Here is a 22,169-nt window from a genome sequence, read left to right as displayed (position 1 = left end):
CTGCTGTCCTTTAATAAAGCTTTTACTTTCCACTCTAAACTTGCCTCGGCGTGCTTCGTCCTTGTTATACTGCATCATGGGGAAGCAAGGACTCCTCACGGGGTAAAACAGTGGTAACACTAGTGAACCCTGAAACCGGGACGGGACAGACATGAAATCAGGAGGAGCCAGTAATAAGTCTCACCATTTTTTGGTGGAGGTTGGACTATGAGAGTTTTCAAGCAACTTGAATCATGAGGACTTCATACTCTGCGTTGGAGATTTGGGAAGTGGGGTATTTCTGGCCATTACAATATCAGAGGTGTGATTGGGTGTGTAGCATTGCAGAAGAAGGAGTGCAAGTGGAGATGAGAAGGAAATCAAAGACCAGAGAAGCCAGGGTTATTTTGGGCAACTCAAGGCGGGAGCACTGTTCCAATAGCTGTATTCATGGCGACCCCTTGTACTGTGCATTGCGCGGCTCGCCGTCAGCAATGGTCCTGCTAAATCCCGAAGTACTCAAATGCATAGAACGGGAGTTTGCGCGGGAAAGCGACACTAGAGGTAAAGTCCTTGTTAAGCAAAATAGCTCGTAATTATTCAGTACAGTATTTACCACGTGGGTAATGGTCTAAGCACAAGCACAATAATATTCTCACCACTACCATTCTAGAGATTATAAAAGCCAAAGAAATGACAAAATCCGATCCTGAACACACGACGTCAAAAGCACCACGCACCACAGTTGGAATTCAAACAATTCCTCAGCAAGATGCCTGCTCTTTCCCCACCATCCGCGCCCGCCGCCCAGGGCGCAGGCGCGCGTGCTCGGCGACCGTCGCCCGCCCTTGCGTGTCGTAAGGTTACGTGCCGGCGTGGGGCGGGGCCACCTGCGCGCCTGCGCGCCGCGGGCTGACGAAACCAAGCCTATCCCACGTAGTGGGCGCAGCGTCCTGCGGCCGGAGTCGCGTCTCCTTACGGCTCCGACACCAGCCGGGGCTCGGGCCGGGGCCCGGGCCCCCGGGACATGGCCCTCCGGCGTGCGCAGGGCGACGGCCCCACCTCCAGCCGCTGGGTCGGCGGCGCCGACAGGGCAGGTACGGAAGCCCGCCGGGGCGCGGGGGAGCAGCCTCCGAGGACGGCCTGAGGGGCCAGAACCGGGTCAGAGGAGCGGGCCGAGGGCGGGGTCGCGGCGCTGGGAGAGGAAAGGGGCGAAGGACCTGGCTCACTTCAGAGGGGGAGAGGGCCTGGAACTGGCGAGTCCTGAGCCGTCGGAGGAAGAGCCCTGGCGGGGAAGTTCCGGGGGCCGTACGCTGCGGCCTCCGGTACCCCGGGAGAGGAGAATTGGGACTCCCGAGGGCTGAGGCCAGGCCTCACCCCGGCCCGCGGCTGCCGGGCCACGTCCGCAGATTCTGGGGCTTCCTTCCTGGTTGTTGGGCAGGTTTCCCAAACTTCACTCGGACCGACCGGACTGAGGCGTTCCTCCCGTATCTTTAAAGTACCATAGAATTCCCCCTTCTAAAGCGTCGAGTTCAGTGGTTCTTGGTTCTCTCGCAGAGCTGCAGGCACCGCCACTGTCCAGTTCCGGACCTCTGGTTCCAAAAGAAACCCTTGTCCGTCAGCAGTCACTCCCCGTTCCCCCGTCGACGCACTCCTGGCAACCGCTCCTCTCCTTGGCGCTCCTAATCCTCCCTTAACGTTATTTAATTGTGTAGAAAGCGATTCTGCTTTTTATACTGTTTCAGTCTAGTCAGTGCTTTCGGTGAAATCATGGTCTTGTAGCACCTATTCCCAAGACACCTTCCATACCATAAATAGGTGGTAGTTAAAATTATGAATGTTTACCCTGCATCAAGTGAAATCTTTTTCCCCTCTTGGGAAGGCTGAAGTAGCTATCCTCCTTTCCCCTCTTCTGATGAGTGGTGCCCTAGATAGAACAGTGGTATTTTGATGAAGTTCCTGGTATCCACATCATGTTTCTAGGGCTCAATTTTCTGTTATCCCTCTTTTCTTTTGGTTGGAACTGGAGCTCACTACACATGTTAGTTTTCTGGGGTCTTTGTCATTGCAACATTTTGCTGGTGTTTGTGTGACATCTATCCTCGTGGCATAATAGTCAATGTCCCAAGCAGCATGGGTTATGTGACCTGTTGCAGTGCAACTGAATAAAAGACTTACCTCCTTCTGTATCCTTGACTTTGCTTCTTTGGATGAAAAGGAGGAACTTAGAGATGAGGGGCTTGGGGGGAGGTTGTTTGTTTTGGATTTTTTTTTTTTATTATTTATATTGGAGAATTGTTGACAAAAGTTACTAATGCTAGAAGCTGCCTTTGTAAAGGATGGTTAGATTAGTTTACTAGACTATCATTCTCAGTTGTAGGAGTAAAGCACCTTTTTTTTTTTTCCTTTCTTTCTTTTTGGTGTTCTTAACCACTGAGCCACATCCCCAGCCCTTTTTTGTATTTTATTATTTAGAGACAGAGTCTCACCAAGTTGCTTAGCACTTTGCTTTTTTTTTTTCAATTTTTTTTAAAGAGAGAGTGAGAGAGAGAGAGAGAGAAAGAATTTTTTAATATTTATTTTTTAGTTATCGTCGGACACAACATCTTTGTATGTGGTGCTGAGGATCGAACCCGGGCCGCACGCATGCCAGGCGAGCACGCTACCGCTTGAGCCACATCCCCAGCCCGAGCACTTTGCTTTTGTATTGTGCATTTACCACACTATTCAAACTGTATGCCTAAAAACTAGCAATTTTATTATATATAAATGTTACTGTAACAATTGTTAAATGTACTGTTTGGTTGGGGTTGGGGGCTTTTGTTTGCTTTGTGCTCCTGGCGTTGAACCCAGCCCTTTTTATTTTTTATTTTGAGACAATGTCTTGCTAAGTTGCTGAGCCTGGCTCTGAACTTTCCATCCTCCTACCTGAGCCTCCCAAGTCCCTGGGATTACAGGCATGAGCCCCCATGTCCAACAGCATCTTTTCTAGATGCCTTTGTTATGGTTCAGATAGTTAATGAATCTCTTTTTGTTTGGGTACTGTTTTCTAGAAACTAATTAGGACTGCCAAAGACAGAAGCTACTATATTTTATTTTACTTTTAATGGGAATCTCACCCAGAATAAGATATTATTTTCCCCTTCCATTGTCTGTCTCAGGTACAGACATGAAGTCTGAGCATAAATTTTCAAATTAATTTCTCATGTCCATATTGGGAGTTCAGGGTAAGTATAGGGAATATCTCTGAATAGGAGAATCTCTCTCCCTCACCCTCTCTCCCTCTCCTTTTACTCTTCCATAGTGATAGAAGCTATCATTTTTGAGTTTAGCTTCAGTTTAACGACTAAAGTTTTCTGGATATGAGGCATATACTAAATAATCAGTATGGAATTTTGTGCTCTTGCATAAGCTTCTGTTTTACAAATATGTGTGTAGATCACTTACCAGATTCAAGTCACTAATTATTTTAGGGCTATAATTAAAAACTCTTAAGAGGATTCATAAGTGTGGTCATCTTTAGTCATGGCCCTTTCCCTCTATATTAAATTCCTGAAGCCAGGGACTTTTGGAGATATCTGTTACTCTGAGGAGGTAGAAATCTATACCTGGGTTCTGTAGCCAGTGTTGGGAGACACCTCAGACAATAATGGGCCCAGCCATCTTTATCTGAACTGTTAAGAAATACTGCTTCAGTGGCCCTTATTTTAATAGAAAACAGGCCAAAGTATGCCTGTATCATTTTTCCTTGTTGAATGAATTGCTTTTCAGGCACTAGGAATTTATTTATAGCAGCCTTACGTTTTATAGCCAGCTGTAGGCAATCATTTCACTCCATCATGGTTATGATAGCCAAGTCCTCTACTACAGAAGAATTTGAAACATATCAGCTTTGGAATATATACAGTACACCTTTCTTATAAGTGAGGCAATAAGTTGGAGAGCAGAGGATTCAGGGAGATTAGAATGACATCAGTGATACTTTCAGATGAAATGTGGGCTTTAATATCAAGCCAAAATACAGCATGATCAAGTCCAAAAATATGTGTCCTACCCTAAAATCTATACATAAAATTTACCTTTAAATAAAATAGATAGTAGGCATTCATTTCAGTCTTTTTCTTTAACATCCAAGAATAGCTCTGTGATTTTTTTGCTTTCTTAGATAAAAACAATGTGTGTGAAGTATTTGTTCAGTGAAGTCCCTGCTAAAACTTTTTGTAATGCAGTAATTGACCTTCTCACCTTGGAGTTTATGTACCTCTAGCTCATTGAATTTTCTGTTTTATCTTTCTGTATCACAGTGAGAGAGTATACATTTGATGTAATAAAATATCCATGGGGGTGGTACATGTAGGAGTGCCTTCCTCATCTGCCACTGACATTTAACCACTGGAATGTGGGGGTAAGGAAGGCAGTCTTGGGGCTTGAAATAGCAGCCACAATCCACATTTGAGCAGCATACTGGGAGCTTTATTTTATTTTATTTTATTTTATTAAGAGAGAGGTGAGAGAGAGAATTTTTGATATTTATTTTTTGGCAGACACAACATCTTTGTTTGTATGTGGTGCTGAGGATCGAACCCCGGGCCGCACGCATGCCAGGCGAGTGCGCTACCTCTTGAGCCACATCCCCAGCCCTTTATTTTATTTTTATTGCTTCTTTTTTTTGGGGGGGGGGGGGCACCAAGGATTGAACTCAGGGGTCCTTAACTACTGAGCCACATCCCCAGTATGCATGCATGTCTGTCTGTTTTTCTTTCTTTCTTTCTTCCTTTCTTGTTATGCTGGGAATTGAACCCAGGGTCTTGTGCATGTGAGGCAAGCACTCTACCAACTGAGCTATATTCCCAGCCCTAGTTATTTATTTTGAGATAAGGTCACACTAAGTTTCTTAGGGTCTTACAGAGTTGTGATGCTGGCTTTGAACTTGCAGTCCTCCGGCCTCAGCCTCTGAAATTGTTGAGATTGCAGTTATGCACCATTACACTGGGCCTTGGGAGCTTTAGAAACAAACCAGAGTGCTGGATGTGGTGGTATATGCCTGTAATCCCAGTGGTTTGGGAGGTCTGAGGTAGGAGGACTGTGAGTTCAAAGCCAACCTCAGCAACTTAGTTAGGCCCTAAAAAATCCAGCAATACCCTGTCTGTAAATAAAATATAAAAAGGGCTGGGGTTATATAGCTCAATGGTTAAGCATCTCCTTTAATCCTGAGTACCAAAGAAAAAATAAATAGACCAGAATCTACAATTTATATTTAGAATTCTACAGTGAGCATACTAACAGTAGTATGGGAAAAGTATCATATACTTTAGGCCAATTTTTTCCAGAGGAACAGTAACTAAGTAACTTATTCAATGTCCACACATTTATGGAGTTCCTACAGAGTGGCAAAAACAGGAAGATACTAAATTTTGAAATGCTGGATTAAAAATAGAATCAGTGCCAGGCCTGTAATCCCAGTAGCTCTGGAGGTTGAGACAGGAGTATCTCAAGTTCAGAGCCAGCCTCAGCAACAGCAAAGTGCTAAGCAACCCAGTGAGACCCTGTCTCTAAATAAAATACAAAATAGGGCTAGGGATGTGGATCAGTGGTCAAGTGCCCCTGAGCTCAATTCCTGATACCAAAACAAACAAACAAACAATCAAAACAGTATTAAGAGAAACAAGTGGTCAGGCACAGCCGTGCATACTTGCTATGCCAGCAATTTAAGAGACTGAGGCAGGAGGATTGCAAGTTTGAGGCCGGCCTGGGCAACTTAGACCCTGTCTCAAAATAAAAAGGGCTGGAGATATAGTTTAGCAGCAAAGCACCCTGAGTTAAAAGTAAAAAATAAAAAAGAGTGAAAATAAGTATTAGAGCCAGGATTTTGGTTCAGAATTAGTTAACACTCTGACAGATTTTTTGCCAAAACCTCACAGAAATCCAGCTGATTACAAACAGTGTTCTCCCCGAAATACAAGCAGCAGTTTTCCTTTTCCCCAATTGCTGAATAGCCTACTTGGAAAGAGGAGTGGGGGTGGTCTAAACAAACTGAGGAAAATTGCCCTATGCTTAACAAAGGGGGCAATGCAGTTTCTAAATGTCAGCCTCCCTCAAGTAATACTCAGTATTACCATGTAAGTGCTCTTAACTTGTGGTGTATGGAAAGTGCAATAATACACAAGTTTAAAAAAGTTAGATTTTTTTTCCTTGTGGAAATTAATTAAATTCCTGCACTTATTTTGTCTCGGCCTGTGTTGTCATATAAAAAGTCTTCTTGGCGTCTGAGGATGTGGCTCAGTGGTAAAGCCCTTGCCTACCAACCTCAAGGCCTTGGGTTCAATCCCCGGTACTGCCAAAAAAAAAAAAAAAAGTTTCTTCTTGAGCTGGCGTGTAGCTCAGTGGTAGCATGCATGAAGCCCTGGGTTCCATCCCTAGCCAGGGGAGAAAGGCAGAGAGTCTTCTGCTTCCTGTATGCCTGTGACCCCTCTGAAAACATTCAGCCTCTTCTTCCAAAGGAGGAAGTCCCTGCAGGGTGTTAACCAGACTTCCTGCAGGCTGAGTACAGCCTGATCTTGATTAGCCTCACTTCCTTCAGTGCCCCTGCTTCTGCACTCCTCCTGTACCCAACTCTGCTACATGTCAGAACTCCTCTGTTTCCCAGACATGCTGTTGGTGTTTAGTTCATGTGACAAGGTCTTTGCACATACTCTTTCCTCTGCCAGGAATACTTTCCCTTCAACACACTCTTCTGTGTAGCCAAGTTTTCAAGAAGATACCAGACTATTCTTGGTGAAGCCTTTCCTCGTTGTCTCAGAAGTAGTCATTCTTTCTTCTAGGTTTTTATAATCCTTCATGATTCTGTAATATCCTATGTAATAAATGTGTTCCTCTCTACAGTGATATACTAAAGGTCTGGGTGGGAGACATATTAATCTCTTTATTCAGTACAGTGCTTAGTACAGATAGTCACTCATTAAATGATGGGCTGATGGGTGGGTGAATGGATGGAAGGAAGGAGGAAATGAACCCAAGGATAGACACACCAGAGCTAAGAGCTTGACACACCTCATAAACATTTAATTTGCTGACAGAGGGAATTGGGGACTTGATTTTTCATGATTTCTGGGTAAAGCAGCCATTTAATTTAGTATCCAAACTGGGCCAGTTTTGCAGGTTGCAAGAGGAGTTAGCTGTGAACAGTTACATCAAGACTCCAGTTGTAAATCAGGAAGATCTCAGACAAATGATCACCCTCCTAGGCTATCATTGTTGTTAGGAGAATAACAATAGTTTGGCCAAGATAACAGGGTACCTGGCAAAAAGTCACTTGTGTTATTTTACTGTCTGCAACTTCAGTGGCATGTGACCCCAGTCCTCTATTTGTGTGGTTTATATGGCACAGCTCTCACAGGCTCCTAGTACCAGTTCCCATTTCTGTTAATAATGTGCAACTTTCTCATGGAGACAGTTTGAGACAGACTTTTGTCTCAGAATAGAACATTGCTGAGGAAACCTGCTTAATGACCTTTCTGAAGTCTAACCTTTCTTCCAATGTTACCTTCCTTCTTACATTAATTCTAGAGCCTTGTATCTAAAATTTATTCCATAATATTTTTTAATGAATCCGTTTGCTATCCAAGAAGAAGCCCAGAATGTATGTTCAAACCTTCTATTCTCTACTAAATCCTCTTTTTAAGTTATGCTTCTTGGCCTGACTTGTTAAAATCACTTTTGGGTTCTTGGCCTTCACTGTCTGTGTACACCTTTTTTTTTTTTTTTTTAATTATAGGACAGTGCCTTGTAACATTTGATGTTGTCTTATTTCACTTTTCTTGTGTTTTGTTTCATCTTCTCAGTGGTACAGGCAAAAGAAAAGAATCTAAATATACCCATCATTCATTTAACTTCAGCTAGCTATTCTAAAAGTAGCTATTCGTTTGGATACAGTGGTGCATGCCTGTAATCCCAGCAACCCAGGAGGCTGTGACAGGAGGATTGCAAGTTCCAGCAAGACCCTAAGTAATTTAGCAAGAGTCTCTCTTGAAATAAAAAAGGAGCTGAGATGTAATTCAGTGTTAAAGTACTCTTGGATTAAATCTCCAATACCAAAAAATAAATAAAATAAGTCATCTGCTTGAAAATTCTAAGATCCTATGACCCCATTATTTTAAATAGAAGACTAATAGTGACAGATATCAACCATAAATTCCCAACCTATATCCTAAAAAGTAATGTAAACACAGTAAAATGCCTGTAAATAACAGACTATCACATAAGAATGTAAGATGCTTAAAACATTACTTTCTGATCACCAGTAATTTATGTGGCTGTTGAGAAATGATTGCTTTGTGTGCAATCAATATCTCTAACCTCCAGCCACACTAGAAATCCTAGTACCCTTTGACACCTCTTGCTTCTGAATCTGTCTCCGCATGATTCTGATGTTCACCAATTATATTAACTGGTATATGTAAAAACTGATATGTGTAACTGGAGACTTCTCTATGTGATTTTGTTAAAAATGTAGTATTGAGCTTCACACAGTAAAACATGCCTATAATCTTAGTGATTCAGGAGGTTGAGGCAGGAAGATGGCAAGTTCAAGGCCAACCTTGGTAACTTAGCAAGACCCTGTCTCAAAAAATAAAAAGAACTGTTGATGCATGCCTGTGATCCCAGCAACTCAGGAGGCTGAGGCAGGAGGATTGCGAATTCAAAGCCAGCCTTAGCAACCTAGCAAGGCACTAAGCAACTCAGTGAGACACTGTTTCTAAATAAAATACAAAAAAGGAGCCAGGCAGGATGGTGCAGCACCTGGGGAGGCTGAGGAGGAAGATCACAAGTTCAAAGCCAGCTTCAGCAAAAGTGAGGCACTAAGCAACTCAGTGAGACCCTGTCTCTAAATAAAATACAATATAGGGCTGGGGATGTGGCTCAGTGATTGAGTGCCCCTGAGTTCAATATCTGGTACCAAAAAATGAAATAACATAAAAAGGACTGGGAATGTAGCCCTATGGTGGCATAGTGCTTCTGGATTCAATCCTCAGGACTGCAAAACAAAACAAAACACATGTGTATTGAGGCATTACAGAGCTACACCCCCAGCCCTAATACTTAGAGGGTTTTATTTTTTGTTTTTGTTTGTTTGTTTTTTTTAGAGGAGGGAAAGTTGGGCTGGGGATGTGGCTCAAGCAGTAGCGCGCTCGCCTGGCATGCGTGCGGCCCGGGTTCGATCCTCAGCACCACATACAAACAAAGATGTTGTGTCCGCCGAGAACTAAAAAATAAATATTAAAAAATTCTCTCTCTCTCTCTCTCTCTCTCTCTCTCTCTCTCTCTCTCTCCCCCTCCCTCCCTCCCTCCCTCCCTCCCCTCTCTCACTTTCTCTTTAAAAAAAAAAAATAGAGGAGGGAAAGTTTATTTGGTGCTCACAGTTCCAAATGTCTCAGTCCATAGATGGCTAACTCCATTGCTCTGGGCCTGAAGTGAGGCAGAGCATCATGGTGGAAGGTTATGGAGGAGAAAAACAATTTGGGACATGGGAGTCAGAAAGCAGAGAGCTAGGACTGAGTTTTGAATTACCTTTTTCCTACATAAATGATAGGAAATTTTTCCTAAATTGAGATATGAGTGTTCTTTGAAGTTTGAGTACTAAGAAAGAACAGGAAAACATTGCCACTGACTGATAAGCCTGAATTTATTTACTGAACATTTATTGTAATTCTGATTCCTTGCTTGTTACTTATATATCTCAGTAGAATTTTATACATCATGTGCTACATAATTATTCGTGGCTTGATTTTTTTAAATCTCTGCTGTTTTAGAATGAGGAAGTTAACTAATATTTAGTAAATATCACTGTGATCATTGTGACTGTCCTGACAGACACAGTTTTGAATAAGACTCTACTCATCAGTCTGAACTTATTTTCAGAGTGGGCTCAAGGATTTCCTAAAATGTTTTTGATTTACTCATCTACTCTTGGTTGATCATAAAAATCAAGGATCCCAGTATTATTTTCAGAGGACCAGAGAGGTGAAATAATCTGCTCAAAGTTATTTGAAGGGATAAGTGGCAGACCCAGATGTGAACCATGATCTGTCTAATGTTAACACATTCTTTTTTTCTGTCTGATGTTAATGCATTCTTTTTTTCTTTAAAGAAAGATGCTCTGTACCTATGATCATTGATTCTAACCTATAGAATAAATCACCTTCTAAAAAGGTAGTGCACACCTGTAATCCCAGCTACTGAGGAGGCCGAGGCAAGAAGATTTCAAGTCTGGGGTCAGCCTTAGCAATTTAGCAACACTCTATCTCCAGAAAGGGAGAGGTAAAGTAGGTAACTCCTGTTAGACAGGAGGGACTGCAGCTCAGTGGAGAACGCTTGCCTAGCATGCATGAAGCCCTGGGTTTAATCCCCAGTACCAAAAACGAAATAAGTAATTTTTAATTATTTTATAATGAATGCCCCCCCACAGGATTAAAAGCACTTGGCATGAAATTTTGAGTGTCTCTGTCCATGAGATTTAAATGCCAGCTTCTAACAGGAGGTACCTACCTTACCTCAACCCAAATAAGGAGAGGGAGCCCCAAGCAGAAAACTACACATGCTGAATGTAAGCCTCACATTCCCCACATACACCTTTTTTTTTTTTTTTTTTTTTTTTTTTTTTTTGTAATTTCAGGCTTTAGTGCCAAAAGGAAGAAGAAAGTGGCAGAGATATATCAGGCTCTGAACAGTGATCCCACTGACGTGGCTGCCCTCAGACGCATGGCTATCAGTGAAGGAGGTCTCCTAACTGATGAGATCAGACGAAAAGTGTGGCCCAAGCTCCTCAATGTCAATACGAGTGACCCACCTCCTATATCAGGTAATGGGGTAAGGGCCCAGGAGGGGAGCTTGTCCGGGAGGTGGGGAGAAAATAATACTGGGATCCTTGATTTTTATGATCAACCAAGAGTAGATGAGTAAATAAAAAACATTTTAGGAAATCCTTGAGCCCACTCTGAAAATAAGTTCAGACTGATGAGTAGAGTCTTATTCAAAACTGGAATGAAGCCAGTCAAGGTCACACACATCTATAATCCCAGCTATTGGGGAGGCTAAGGCAGAAGGATCACAAATTATAGGCCAGCCTGGGCATCTTAGCGAGGCTCTGTCTCAAAACAGAAAGGGATGGGGATGTAACTCAGTGGTAAAGCGACTCTGAGTTGAATTCCTAGTACCAAAAAAAAAAAAAAAAAAGGCATTGCTGTATTCATACTCTCAGTTCTGGGATGAAATTCTTCTGTCAGATTCCAGACTTCCCATGTCTCCTGATAAGATGGAATCAGTGTGTGGAAATTTACACAGCTTCCTCTCATACTTTTGATTTTGGTTGCAAAGGAAATCTGTGCTTATTATAGCACTTGTTGTGGCTTGAGGGAAATGGTACCCTTGTGTATATAATAGCAAGAAAATACTGCTGTACCCTTGAACTAGTTGGACTTACCAACCAACTGTCCACAAGTTCTGTCTCTTGTTTGCAGTATCCTAGTTTTAGAATTTCAGGGCTGAGGGGTGTCAGGTTCATCTTTGTCTGAGTTTACTCCTTCTGAACAGCTCAGGATGCCTACGATCTTATAGATGTTGGAATTTTTTTCATTGGTCTATGACTTCCACATTCATAATTTTATTCAGTACTTTTAGTAACCTGAAAGGTGCAAATGGAAGGGAATATCATCATTTTGTACACATGGGCTATTCTCTGGTGATTATCAGTGGCAGCCTGAACAGACCCAGGCCTCCTGACTTTTCTGGTGCTGTCTCCACCCCACTGTGGACAGTCTGTTCATGACTTGCATTAAACAGCATGTGTTTGTCCATACATATGATATATGCCTATAATCCTAGCCAGCGACTCAGGAAGCTGAGGCAGGAGGATCACAGGTTCAAGGCCAGTCTCAGAATTTAGTGAGGCCCTAAACCACTTATTGAGACCCAACTCAAAACTCAAAATAAAAATGACTTGGAATGTAGCTTAGCAGCCCTAGGTTAATCCCCAGTACCAAAAAACAAAAACAAAGAAAAAGAAACACTCCAGCATGCATTTAAAACTGAGTAGGGATTCCCTTCCACACGTATCTGGAGTTGTATACTTTTCAGGAAAAAGCTGCATTGTATCCACCAGGGCTTGAACGTTATTCCAGAACATTTCCTTATATGACTTCCCAGACATTCCTGCAGTAACACATTCTTTTTCCAATAGGAAAGGACCTACGTCAGATAAGCAAGGACTACCAACAAGTGCTGCTGGACGTCAGGCGGTCTTTACGGCGGTTCCCTCCTGGTGAGACGCTCTTCCTTCCTTTGGAAGTCTTTCTGCCCTGTTGCACTTCCCTCTTGTGTTGGTGCTTGCCAGTCTGAGGACTTTCCATCCCAGTCCACAAAGGCCCAACATGTAGGACCCTGCTTCTCAGGCATTTGGGGTGCTTTCAGTCTGCTGAGTCATTCTTTTGATGACTGGGCCACCATCAAGCCTTCTTTGTGAAAGCCTAAACCTGACATAATGTTTCTTGGCCTGGTGGTGGTAATGAGAGAAGAAGAATTTTTTTTGGTCTTTTTTTTTTTCCTTCATGCCACAGAGAGGTCTTTAGAGATTGGTAGAGCCATCAGTCTGGCTTTAGAGAGCAAATTGTCTTAAATTGGATACTAATAAGAACTGTTAATATCATCATCTAACTAGATTTTTAAACATACATGTATTAGGTCCCTTAGACTAGAGGGAGGCCATTCCCTTCATGTTCATAGAATCTATTCTTAAAATTGCCTCCCTTGGCTGGGGCTATAGCTCAGTTGGTAGAGTGCTTGCTTTGCATGCACAAGGCCATAGTTTCGATTTCCAGTACCACCAAAAAAAAAATGCCTCCCGCTTCTCAGGAAGAAAGAGAGGGATCCTTATCATTTCCATTTTCACAAGGAAGGAAACTGGACGACAAACCTTATATATATGACCTATTTCTCTTCCTCTAATTACTCCACTTGGAAGTCCCTGGAAAGAGGAGAGCTGCTGAAGGGAACTAGAGCCTCTAACCCTGTTTTTCACTCATCTGAAACCAAGCTCTAGCTTGGATTTGTCTGTTAGGGTCTTCTTTCCTGCTTGTATCCATGTTCCCTAGAGAGGCCCTTGTGACTCCCTTGTAGCCAGTAGCCTGCCAACTTTGGTTTTCTTGTTGTTGTTGTTGTTGTTGTTTTCCTGTACTGGAGTTTAAACTCCAGGGCACGCTACCACCAAGCTGCATCCCCAGCCCTTTATATATATATATTTTTTTTTTAAATTTTGAGACCGGGTCTTGCCATGTTGCCAAGGCAGACCTCAAACTTGTGATCCTCCTGCCTTAACCTCCCAAATAGATGGGATTACAGGTGTGTGCCACTGTGCCCAGCTCTAACTTGGTTTTGTTTTGTTTTATAATTATAGATTGACACCATGCTTTTATTTTGTTTATTTTTGTATGCAGTGCTAAGGACGGAACCCAGTGCCTCACACATGCTAGCCCAGTGCTCTGCCATGAGCTACAGCATCAGCCCTTGGACTTGGTTTTGATAAGATTTGTACCCATGATCCAGTCCCTTTTTCCTACCTCTTAGTCCAAATGAGACCTCTCCGAGCGGATGGCTCCCCTTGCCTCCCCTAGTAAACTGCTTTCCCTCCGAGCCCTCTGTTCCTCTTCCATTGTGTCACTTCAGTCTGTGCTGCTCTGGCAGGCTGAACTTTTGTCGTGGCTTTGTGGTCTTTTCCATTCGTTTTCCGCTGGGCTTGGCTGAACACTCTTCACTTTGGAAATTCAAATAGGGTTTAGTTTTGACTCTTACTGCTTTCGTTATTTTACCTATCCATAGTTCTTGGTTTATTTCTTTTTTGTTGTTATTGTTTTATTGTTTGAAATACGACTTTTTTTTGAGACGTGGTGGAGGAAATGTGGGCATGAGGTAAGCTTTACTGTCACCTTGCACCTTTTGTTCAGTGAGATCTGAGCCCTTAAGTGAGCTGTTTTCTCCCATATCGGTTTTTAACAGTGAAAGTTAAGCTACTACTATATTTATAACTCAAACTTCGGGAATTCAAAATTAGCATCCTTGCCTGTGAGCTTATTTTTTAGTTTTAGATGGACACAATATCTTTATTTTATTTTTTTGTGGTGCTAAGGATCGAACCAAGTGCTTCACGCATGCTAGGTGAGCGCCCTACCACTTGAGCCACAGCCCCAGCCCGTGAGCATCTTACACCTGAGTTGTGCTCTTGTGTTCCACATTGTTCTGTCAAGCTTTGTCAGAGTGAACCTTTATGAGCAGCAGCCTGCTGTCCAGCTTCAGAGTCTCTTACCCATGTCAAGGGTCACAGCCTGTACAGCTGTCCACATGCAGCTCTCAGGACATATTTGCTTGTTTTTCCTATGGCTTTTTCAAGTTGGCTTAGGTGCAATGGTCCTCTGATCATGCTTCCTGCTGAGCTTTATCTTAAGTTCACAGACTAGCCAGGGTTGGATTTTCTGGAAAGTTTTCAGCAGAACTAGATCAAAGATTGTGATAGCTTTCTGACTACGGCCCACTTTAGTCTCTTTGGCTATGGTGGCATTCAGCTCCCTTAGCTGAGCCTTGAGGTCTAGCTGGATTCATCTCTTGCTCCTGAACTGCCCGAGAGATGCAGGACTCAAACCTACTGGGCTTCTCACCTTTGGGCTGTAGTCTTGCCATTCCCGCTGAGCACAGCCCTCCCCTTGCTGCTGGCTTAACACTAAACACCCAGATGAGTGAGGAGTTTGCTGACCACTGCGGACTGGCTTCATCCTCTGAAAGAGCTCTGGAGACAGGCATCCCCGTTTCCAAGTGTATTTTCGGGTGGAGGAGATCAGTCTTCCCTGGAATATTGGTTTAGTTTAGAGGGGAACATGCAGCTTTTTCAATTTTTAATTTATAATTTCATTCCAAAAAGTTGCAAAAGTAGGACAAAGAATTCTCCAGATACCTTTTACCCAGATTTCCTTATGTGTTTTACCACATTTGCTTTATTAACTCTTTGCTATTCTTTCCTTCTTTATACATAGAAATGAATTTTTTTCTGAGCTATTATTTAAGAGTACAGTGGGATCCTAATTAGAAAAAGTTATACTCCATGTATAATATGTCGGAATACCCTTTACTGTCATGTTCTCTAAAAAAAAAAATGATATTTAAAAAAAGAAGCTGAACAGGCACAATGTAGCAAGCCTATAATCCCAGCAACTCAGAAGGCTGAGGCAAGAGGATCAAAGCCAGTCTCAGCAAAAAGCTAAGCAACTCAGTGAGACTCTGTCTCTAAATAAAATATTAAAAAGGCCTTGGGATAGGGCTCAGTGGTCAAGTGCCCCTGAGTTCAATCCCGGGTACAAAAAAAAAAAAAAAAAAGCTAGGCGCCATGGTGCATGCCTGTAATCCCAGCAGCTTGGGAAACTGAGGCAGGAAGATCATGAGTTCAAAGCTAGAGTCAGCAAAAATGAGGCACTAGGCAACTCAGTGAGACCCTGTCACTAAATAAAATACAAAATAGGGCTGGGGATGCAGCTCAGTGGTCGAGTGTCCCTTGAGTTCAGTCCCCCGTATCAAAAAAAAAAAAAAATTCATCGTAAACATGGTCCCTCTTTAACCAAACTATTTCAGGATGTAGTTCTAAAATTAAGGTTCTCACCAAATCAGTGGCAACATTGAAAAATACTGTTATCTAATCTAATCTAATTTTTGAGATTTCACCATCTCACCACTTATCCTTTATAGGAAGAGGAAATACAAATTCACCCATCTCCCATTCAGCCATCATCTCTTTAGCCTTTTTTTTTCAGGGAGGAAGTATAGGGATTGAACTCAGGGGCACCTGACCACTGAGCCACATCCCCAGCCCCTTTTATTTAAAGACAGGGTCTCACCAAGTTGCTTAGCACTTTTCTTTTACTGAGGCTGCCTTTGAACTTGCTGTCCTCCTATCTTAGCCTCCTGAGCTGCTGGGGTTAGAGGCATGTGCTACTGCACCTGGCTTCTTCAGCCTCTCTTAATCTGTAGCAGTTCCTTTGTATTTTATGACAGCCTAGTTATCCTGCTCAGTTTTCCTTACTTTGGCTTTGCCTGGTGTTTCCTCGTTGTGAGATCAGGCTTATGCACCTGATAGGAGTTCCACCCGTGTGCCACAGAGCTCCTGTCAGCACATCATATCAAGAGGTGTATGCCATCCCACCATCCCTTGTGGAGGATAGTAACTCCAATTAGGTTAAGTTGGTGTCTTCAAGTTCCCCCGTATGTTGAAGGTGTGGCTCTTTTCTGTGTGTCAACTTGATAGATGTTACCAACTTGTTTTATTTTATTTTATTTTTTTGAGAGAGAGAGAGAGAATTTTAATATTTATTTTTTAATTATCGGCAGACACAACATCTTTGTTTGTATGTGGTGCTGAGGATTGAACCCGGGCCGCATGCATGCCAGGCGAGCGCGCTACCACTTGAGCCACATCCCCAGCCCCCCAACTTGTTTTAAATCCATTTTCTTTTATTGGACACTTTCTCTGAAAAATCCATTGCTGGCCTTCTTCCTAACCTCCCTGTTACTGGGCTGCTTGCTGTTTTCAAACGTACCTCCTCTCCACAGGCATGCCAGATGAACAGAGAGAGGGGCTCCAGGAAGAGCTCATTGACATCATCCTCCTCATCTTGGAGCGCAACCCTCAGCTGCACTACTACCAGGGCTACCATGACATAGTGATTACGTTTCTGCTGGTGGTAGGCGAGAGGCTGGCAACATCCCTGGTAGAAAAATTGTCTACCCACCACCTCAGGTACCCCTGCAGAGGGATATAACAGGAGGGTGTCACTCCTTAAGCCCAGCCCTCTCAGGATAATTCCTTAGTCCTTTTTTTCTTCCTTTGGGCACTGGGGATTGAACCCAGGGGTGCTTTGCCACTGAGCCACATCCCCAACTCCCTTTGTCATTTTCTTTTCAGTTTTTTCAGTGGTCACACCCTCCAGCCATGATATCTAAGTGGTTGATCTGACTAAGCTCATTGAATTGTCTCACTCTAGGGACTTCATGGATCCCACAATGGACAACACCAGGCACATTTTAAACTACCTGATGCCCATCATAGACCAGGTGAACCCAGAGCTCCATGACTTCATGCAGAGGTACTCGATGCCGCCTTCATGCCCGTCTTGCCTTTGCTCTCCTGGCTCTTGTTTCTTCTTCACAGATCTTTTTCCATTTCCTCATATATTAGGTTGATTCATGTTAGTTGTCCCTTCCAGTCACCAGCAATCTGGATGATTCGGTTCTTTACATAGTCTTAGAGCCCTCTTTCGGGTCCTGGAATGCAAGGGGGAGATGACCCCTGGCTTGAGGAATTCACATCTGGTAGGGAGGAGGGGTGGCATCAGTTTACCAACTTAGACTTGCTCCAAGATGAAGTACGAGTTCTTGGAGATTGAGATAAAAGGACAAGGCCATCCATGAGTGATTTTATTTCCCAAGTTCCAAGGAGAAGAAAATTTTCTGCGCAGATATCAAAATTGTCTCAGAAAGAAAATCACAATATAGTTCTCTGAAAATACCTCCTTATTCCTATAGTTGACATCTGTTGAGCATTAGAAGAGCGCTTGGTGAGATAAGGCAGGCAGCATGCTGTTGTGGTATGAGTGTCATGCTGCAATTTTAAAACTTTGTATTTTTTGAGGAGAAAATGCTAAGTTCTCAGGTAGCTGGATTTAAAAAAAAAAAAAAGTGTATTTCCCAAATGCTTCCTTCTCCCCAGCACTGAGGACAAAGAAGGCTCTGAGAGAGGGAAGGGGTGACATAACAGGGAACCTAACATTTGGATTTCCTTTGCTCCTAGTGCTGAGGTGGGGACCATCTTTGCTCTCAGCTGGCTCATCACCTGGTTTGGGCACGTCCTGTCTGACTTCAGGCACGTTGTGCGGTTATATGATTTCTTCCTGGCCTGCCATCCACTGATGCCCATTTACTTTGCAGCTGTGGTAGGTACCCACCATAAGCAGCACCCAAGCTCTCCGCCACCCACCCTAGGTTGACCATCTTCCCTGCAGGGGTCTGGTGATCATGAAAACATGCAAGAGATGGCATTTCCTAGGCAGGTGTCCCTCTTCTGAACAGTGAAATGGAGGTGTTATGAAAAACAGAAAAAAAATTACAGAGATTTCTATCCTGTAAGACTCTTCTGAACCTTTGAAGTGCCAGTGTGCATTGTTAATTGTCATTGTTCTGCAGATGCCTTCTGGAACTATGTTCACCTGATACCTCATAGAGAAGCAGTCTGCACAGCAGCTGCCAAAGGAGAGAGCTGGCCTCAGGCTATAGAAGCGAGGTGGCTGGTGGTAGTGGTGAGGGCTGCACTTACTAGAAGGTGACGCACACCTGTAACCCTGATAAGTCAGGGGCTGACGCAGCAGGATCACAAGTTTGAGGCTAGTGGGAACAACTTAGCAAGATTCTGTCTCAAAATAAAGTTAAAAATTTTTTTAGGGCTGGGGATGTGGCTCAAACGGTAGCGCGCTCGCCTGGCATGCGTGCGGCCCGGGTTCGATCCTCAGCACCACATACAAACAAAGGTGTTGTGTCCACCGATAACTAAAAAATAAATATTAAAATTCTCTCTCTCTCCCTCTCTCTCTCTCTCTCTCTCTTTAAAAAAAAAAAAAATTTAAAAAGGGATAGGGGGGCTGGGGCAGAGTACTTGCCTAGCATGTGTGAGGCACTGGGCTCTATCTTCAGCACCACATAAAAATAAAAAACAAATAAAATAAAGGCATTATGTCTGTCTACAACTACAGAATTAAAAAAAAAATAGGGATGTAACTCAGTGGTAGAGCACCCCTGAGTTCAATCCCTTGTATGGGGGGTGGGGGAAGCACAGGCCTGAGTAATTTGTAGAGGTGGGGACCCAGGAAGTTCTTCACAGATCCCTTCAACAGCAGTGGATTTGTGGGCCAGCAGTCAGAAGGAAGATGTTTAAAGAGAACGAGACGATTCCTTCTACGATTTTGAACCATTTCTTTGCTGAAGCTCCAAGAATCTCCCCATGATCCCTCTCCTTTTCTTCATTTCTTTGAAGACTCTTGAGAGACACTTGAGCAGACAAATGTGCCTGGAAGGACTTACTTTAATTTGTCAGTCTTTCACATCATGAGTGGCAGTGCGCTCCTAGCAGGAAGGCCCAGCCCAGCTGGAACAGCACTGAAAGAAATGTGCCTTATTCCTTCCTAGATGGATACAAGAGCTTGCTGAGCAGCTGGGCTGGGCTCTGTTCCCCGGTTTGAACTCATCTCTATAGAGACTGAGAGGCAGCTGGCCACGGCCCTGTGTGTCTGGTCTGTGATGCAAAGTCTTTCTTCCCACAGATTGTGTTGTATCGTGAGCAGGAAGTTCTGGACTGTGACTGTGACATGGCCTCGGTCCACCATTTGTTGTCCCAGATCCCTCAGGACCTGCCCTATGAGACGCTGATCAGCAGAGCAGGGGACCTCTTTGTTCAGTTTCCCCCTTCTGAACTCGCACGGGAGGCTGCTGCCCAGCAGCAGGCTGAGAGGTGAGCAAATCGAGGCACTAGTAGAGTTGGGGCAGCTGTAAAGGGCAGAGGCAGGGGAGACTGTGGGGTGAGGACAGGGCAGGACAGTGGCCAGAGCCATTCCAGCCGAATCCCCTTAGATTTCTCAGGTCTTTATCCAAAAGAACTTTCTGGCTCTACCGCTCCTCTTCCTCTTCCTTCATACCAGTCCTTATTTCTGCCTCCTTCCTCTGCAGAACCGCAGCCTCTACCTTCAAAGACTTTGAGCTGGCATCAGCCCAACAGAGGCCGGATATGGTGCTGCGGCAGCGGTTTCGAGGACTTCTGCGACCTGAGACTCGAACAAAAGATGTTCTGACCAAACCAAGGACCAACCGCTTTGTGAAACTGGCAGTGATGGGGCTGACGGTGGCCCTAGGAGCAGCTGCTCTAGCAGTGGTGAAAAGTGCCCTGGAATGGGCCCCCAAGTTCCAGCTGCAGCTCTTCCCCTGAAGCCCGAGCCATTTCCTCTCATAGTGCACCCGGTCTCGCCCTTTCCCAGAAGGACTGAGAAGATGGAATTTCCTTGATTAAAAGGGTTTCTGTCGAGGGTGCTCTGTTCCTGCCACCCTCGCCTGCCACGTTTGCCATGGCTTTGGAGGCCAGTCACAGAGCAAGCCTGACCTGCGGTGTCTTCCACGGACTTGAGTGTGTCTCTGCCACCTCCCCTCATGTTGGTGGAAGTGGGTTCTTTTGTTCCCAGCCATCCTGAGAACCTCAGGTCCTGGGCTTCCCTGGCTACTGGGGGACGTCCTGGCTACCCAATAGAAAGTAAGCCAGACCCCAGAATGCCCTCCTTGCAGCTCCTGGGGTTCTGTCCACTTCAGATAGACGAGGAAGGAGGCCTGCTGCTGAAGGAGTCAGGCCTTGGGTGAAATTGAGGGGCAGAGGACTCTCGCGTGGGAGCCCTTTTAAAAGCAGCTCCATTAGCTGGTCAGAAATCAGACATGAATGAGGTGACTGGTGAAATCCTACCTATTTTCAGCCTAGAAATCACGTGGGTACTTCCAGTCCAGCAGGAGAGAATATTACCTAGACTGGTTTGCCTGCCTTTTTATTTCTTCCTGTTCTCTTCTACAAGCCACATGACATTACTTATAAAAGACACTTTTATTACTATTTTTAGAATTATATACTCCTAACATGTAAAGTACTTTCACTTTAAAAAGAACCGTTCCTTCATGGAAAAAAATAGTTCTCATCAGAAGGATGAACTTGTACAACCCTGAAGTTTACTTTCTACTCAACTGCGTAACATTTCACTTCAGCCAGAGCTGCCATTTGTGGAGAGCCCCCCACTTCCAACCCACTTTGCTTCCTCCCTGTTCCCCACAGACCAGCCTTCCACTCCCAGCGAGGCGCCCACTCGCATCGTCTGGGCTTGATATAGCAGAGCCCCTGGTCTCTGCCTAGTGGGAAATGGTGGAAACTTGCTGGTACCAGAAAGGGACAAACTGTAGCATGAAGAGCATGGCAGGGCCTAGAGCAGCCAGTCCCGCCCCAGGCTTCTTGGAGGCCCCCCAGGCCTTGGGAAGAAGGGGGGATCCCACAGTCCTCTTGGGCAGCTTTCTGTGAGTGAAGCCAGGTTTGTACATTAACTCGAGCTTGGGGGGGGGGGGAAGTGCCTTTTGCTGCTTTAAAAATTGGAGTGCATTGTGTGGAGCAGCTGTGTACTTTTATTTTCCTGGTCTCTCCCAGCTGATGATTTCATTAAGTGAACCGGTCAGAAGCACTCCGCCCTCCTGCACGCCCACCATGTGCAGGGTGGGTGGTCAGCAGGCTTCCCGCCAGCATGCTGGAGAGTTCTGAGTTACACTGAGCACTTTAACCAATAGGTCTCAAAGCATGGTGAGCCGTGCACAGCAGGAGGCACGTAGAGTGAATGTGCTGCAGATGGATTAATCTAGAAAGTGGTGGGATCATTAGGACAAATGAAAATTCTTCCAGGATCCAGAGGTGACAAGAGATGGCAAATATTCCATCTTCTCCTGTGCCAAGTTTGTCCTCTTGCCATCTTTACAAATGGCAACAGCTCTGTGCCTCTAGCCGCAGCACGCAAACCTGTTTGTAAACCCAGCGATGGCAAGAGGTGGAGGAGCTGCTGACGACCCAAGGCCACAACTCTGGATCCCAGGAAGCAAGCGATGTTTGCCTGTGCTGTGGCTTAAGGAAAAAATGTGCACTGCAGCTTTGCTCACACCAGGATTCTCCCTAGCCACTGAGGAGAAAGCATTATCTATTTACCTTCAGGTGACTTATTTATTCTGTAAAGAATATGTGTAAATATTTTGTACAGAGAGCCCTGTATGAAATAAATAGCCATATGTGGTTACTAATTATGTCTATCATTTGTCCACACCCTCCTAGGCTACCCTTGAGCTACACCCCAGCCCTTTTTACTTTTGGGAACAAGACCTCAAAACTGTAGTCCTCCTGCCTCAGCCTCCATGCCTGACTCTTTGGCAGAATTTTGATAACTGGAGAGTTGAAGAAAGGGTGTGTGTGGTGTAAGTTATTTGGTCTTTGTGCAGGTTCCTGACCCAGGGTTCCTGCAACCCTTGGAATTGCCAAGGAGTGGATGATT

At 44.3% G+C, this 22,169-nt stretch overlaps 1 protein-coding gene across 1 annotated transcript; it reads left to right on the top strand.

The window, feature by feature from the left end:
* The first annotated feature begins 882 nt into the window (after window positions 1–882).
* Window positions 883–21,921, top strand: TBC1D20 (TBC1 domain family member 20). The gene is made up of 8 exons (XM_081291559.1): window positions 883–1,076; window positions 10,652–10,837; window positions 12,215–12,295; window positions 16,621–16,807; window positions 17,052–17,153; window positions 17,858–17,999; window positions 19,380–19,567; window positions 19,783–21,921. Exons 1-8 carry the CDS (start codon window positions 1,007–1,009, stop codon window positions 20,036–20,038), a joined length of 1,212 nt encoding a protein of 403 aa, XP_081147685.1. The 5' UTR covers window positions 883–1,006; the 3' UTR covers window positions 20,039–21,921.
* The last annotated feature ends 248 nt before the right edge of the window (window positions 21,922–22,169 follow it).

This window comes from Spermophilus citellus (genome assembly GCF_964194105.1).
Source record: "Spermophilus citellus genome assembly, chromosome: 4".
Lineage (NCBI taxonomy): Eukaryota > Metazoa > Chordata > Mammalia > Rodentia > Sciuridae > Spermophilus > Spermophilus citellus.
This window is presented reverse-complemented; position numbering and strand designations above follow the sequence as displayed.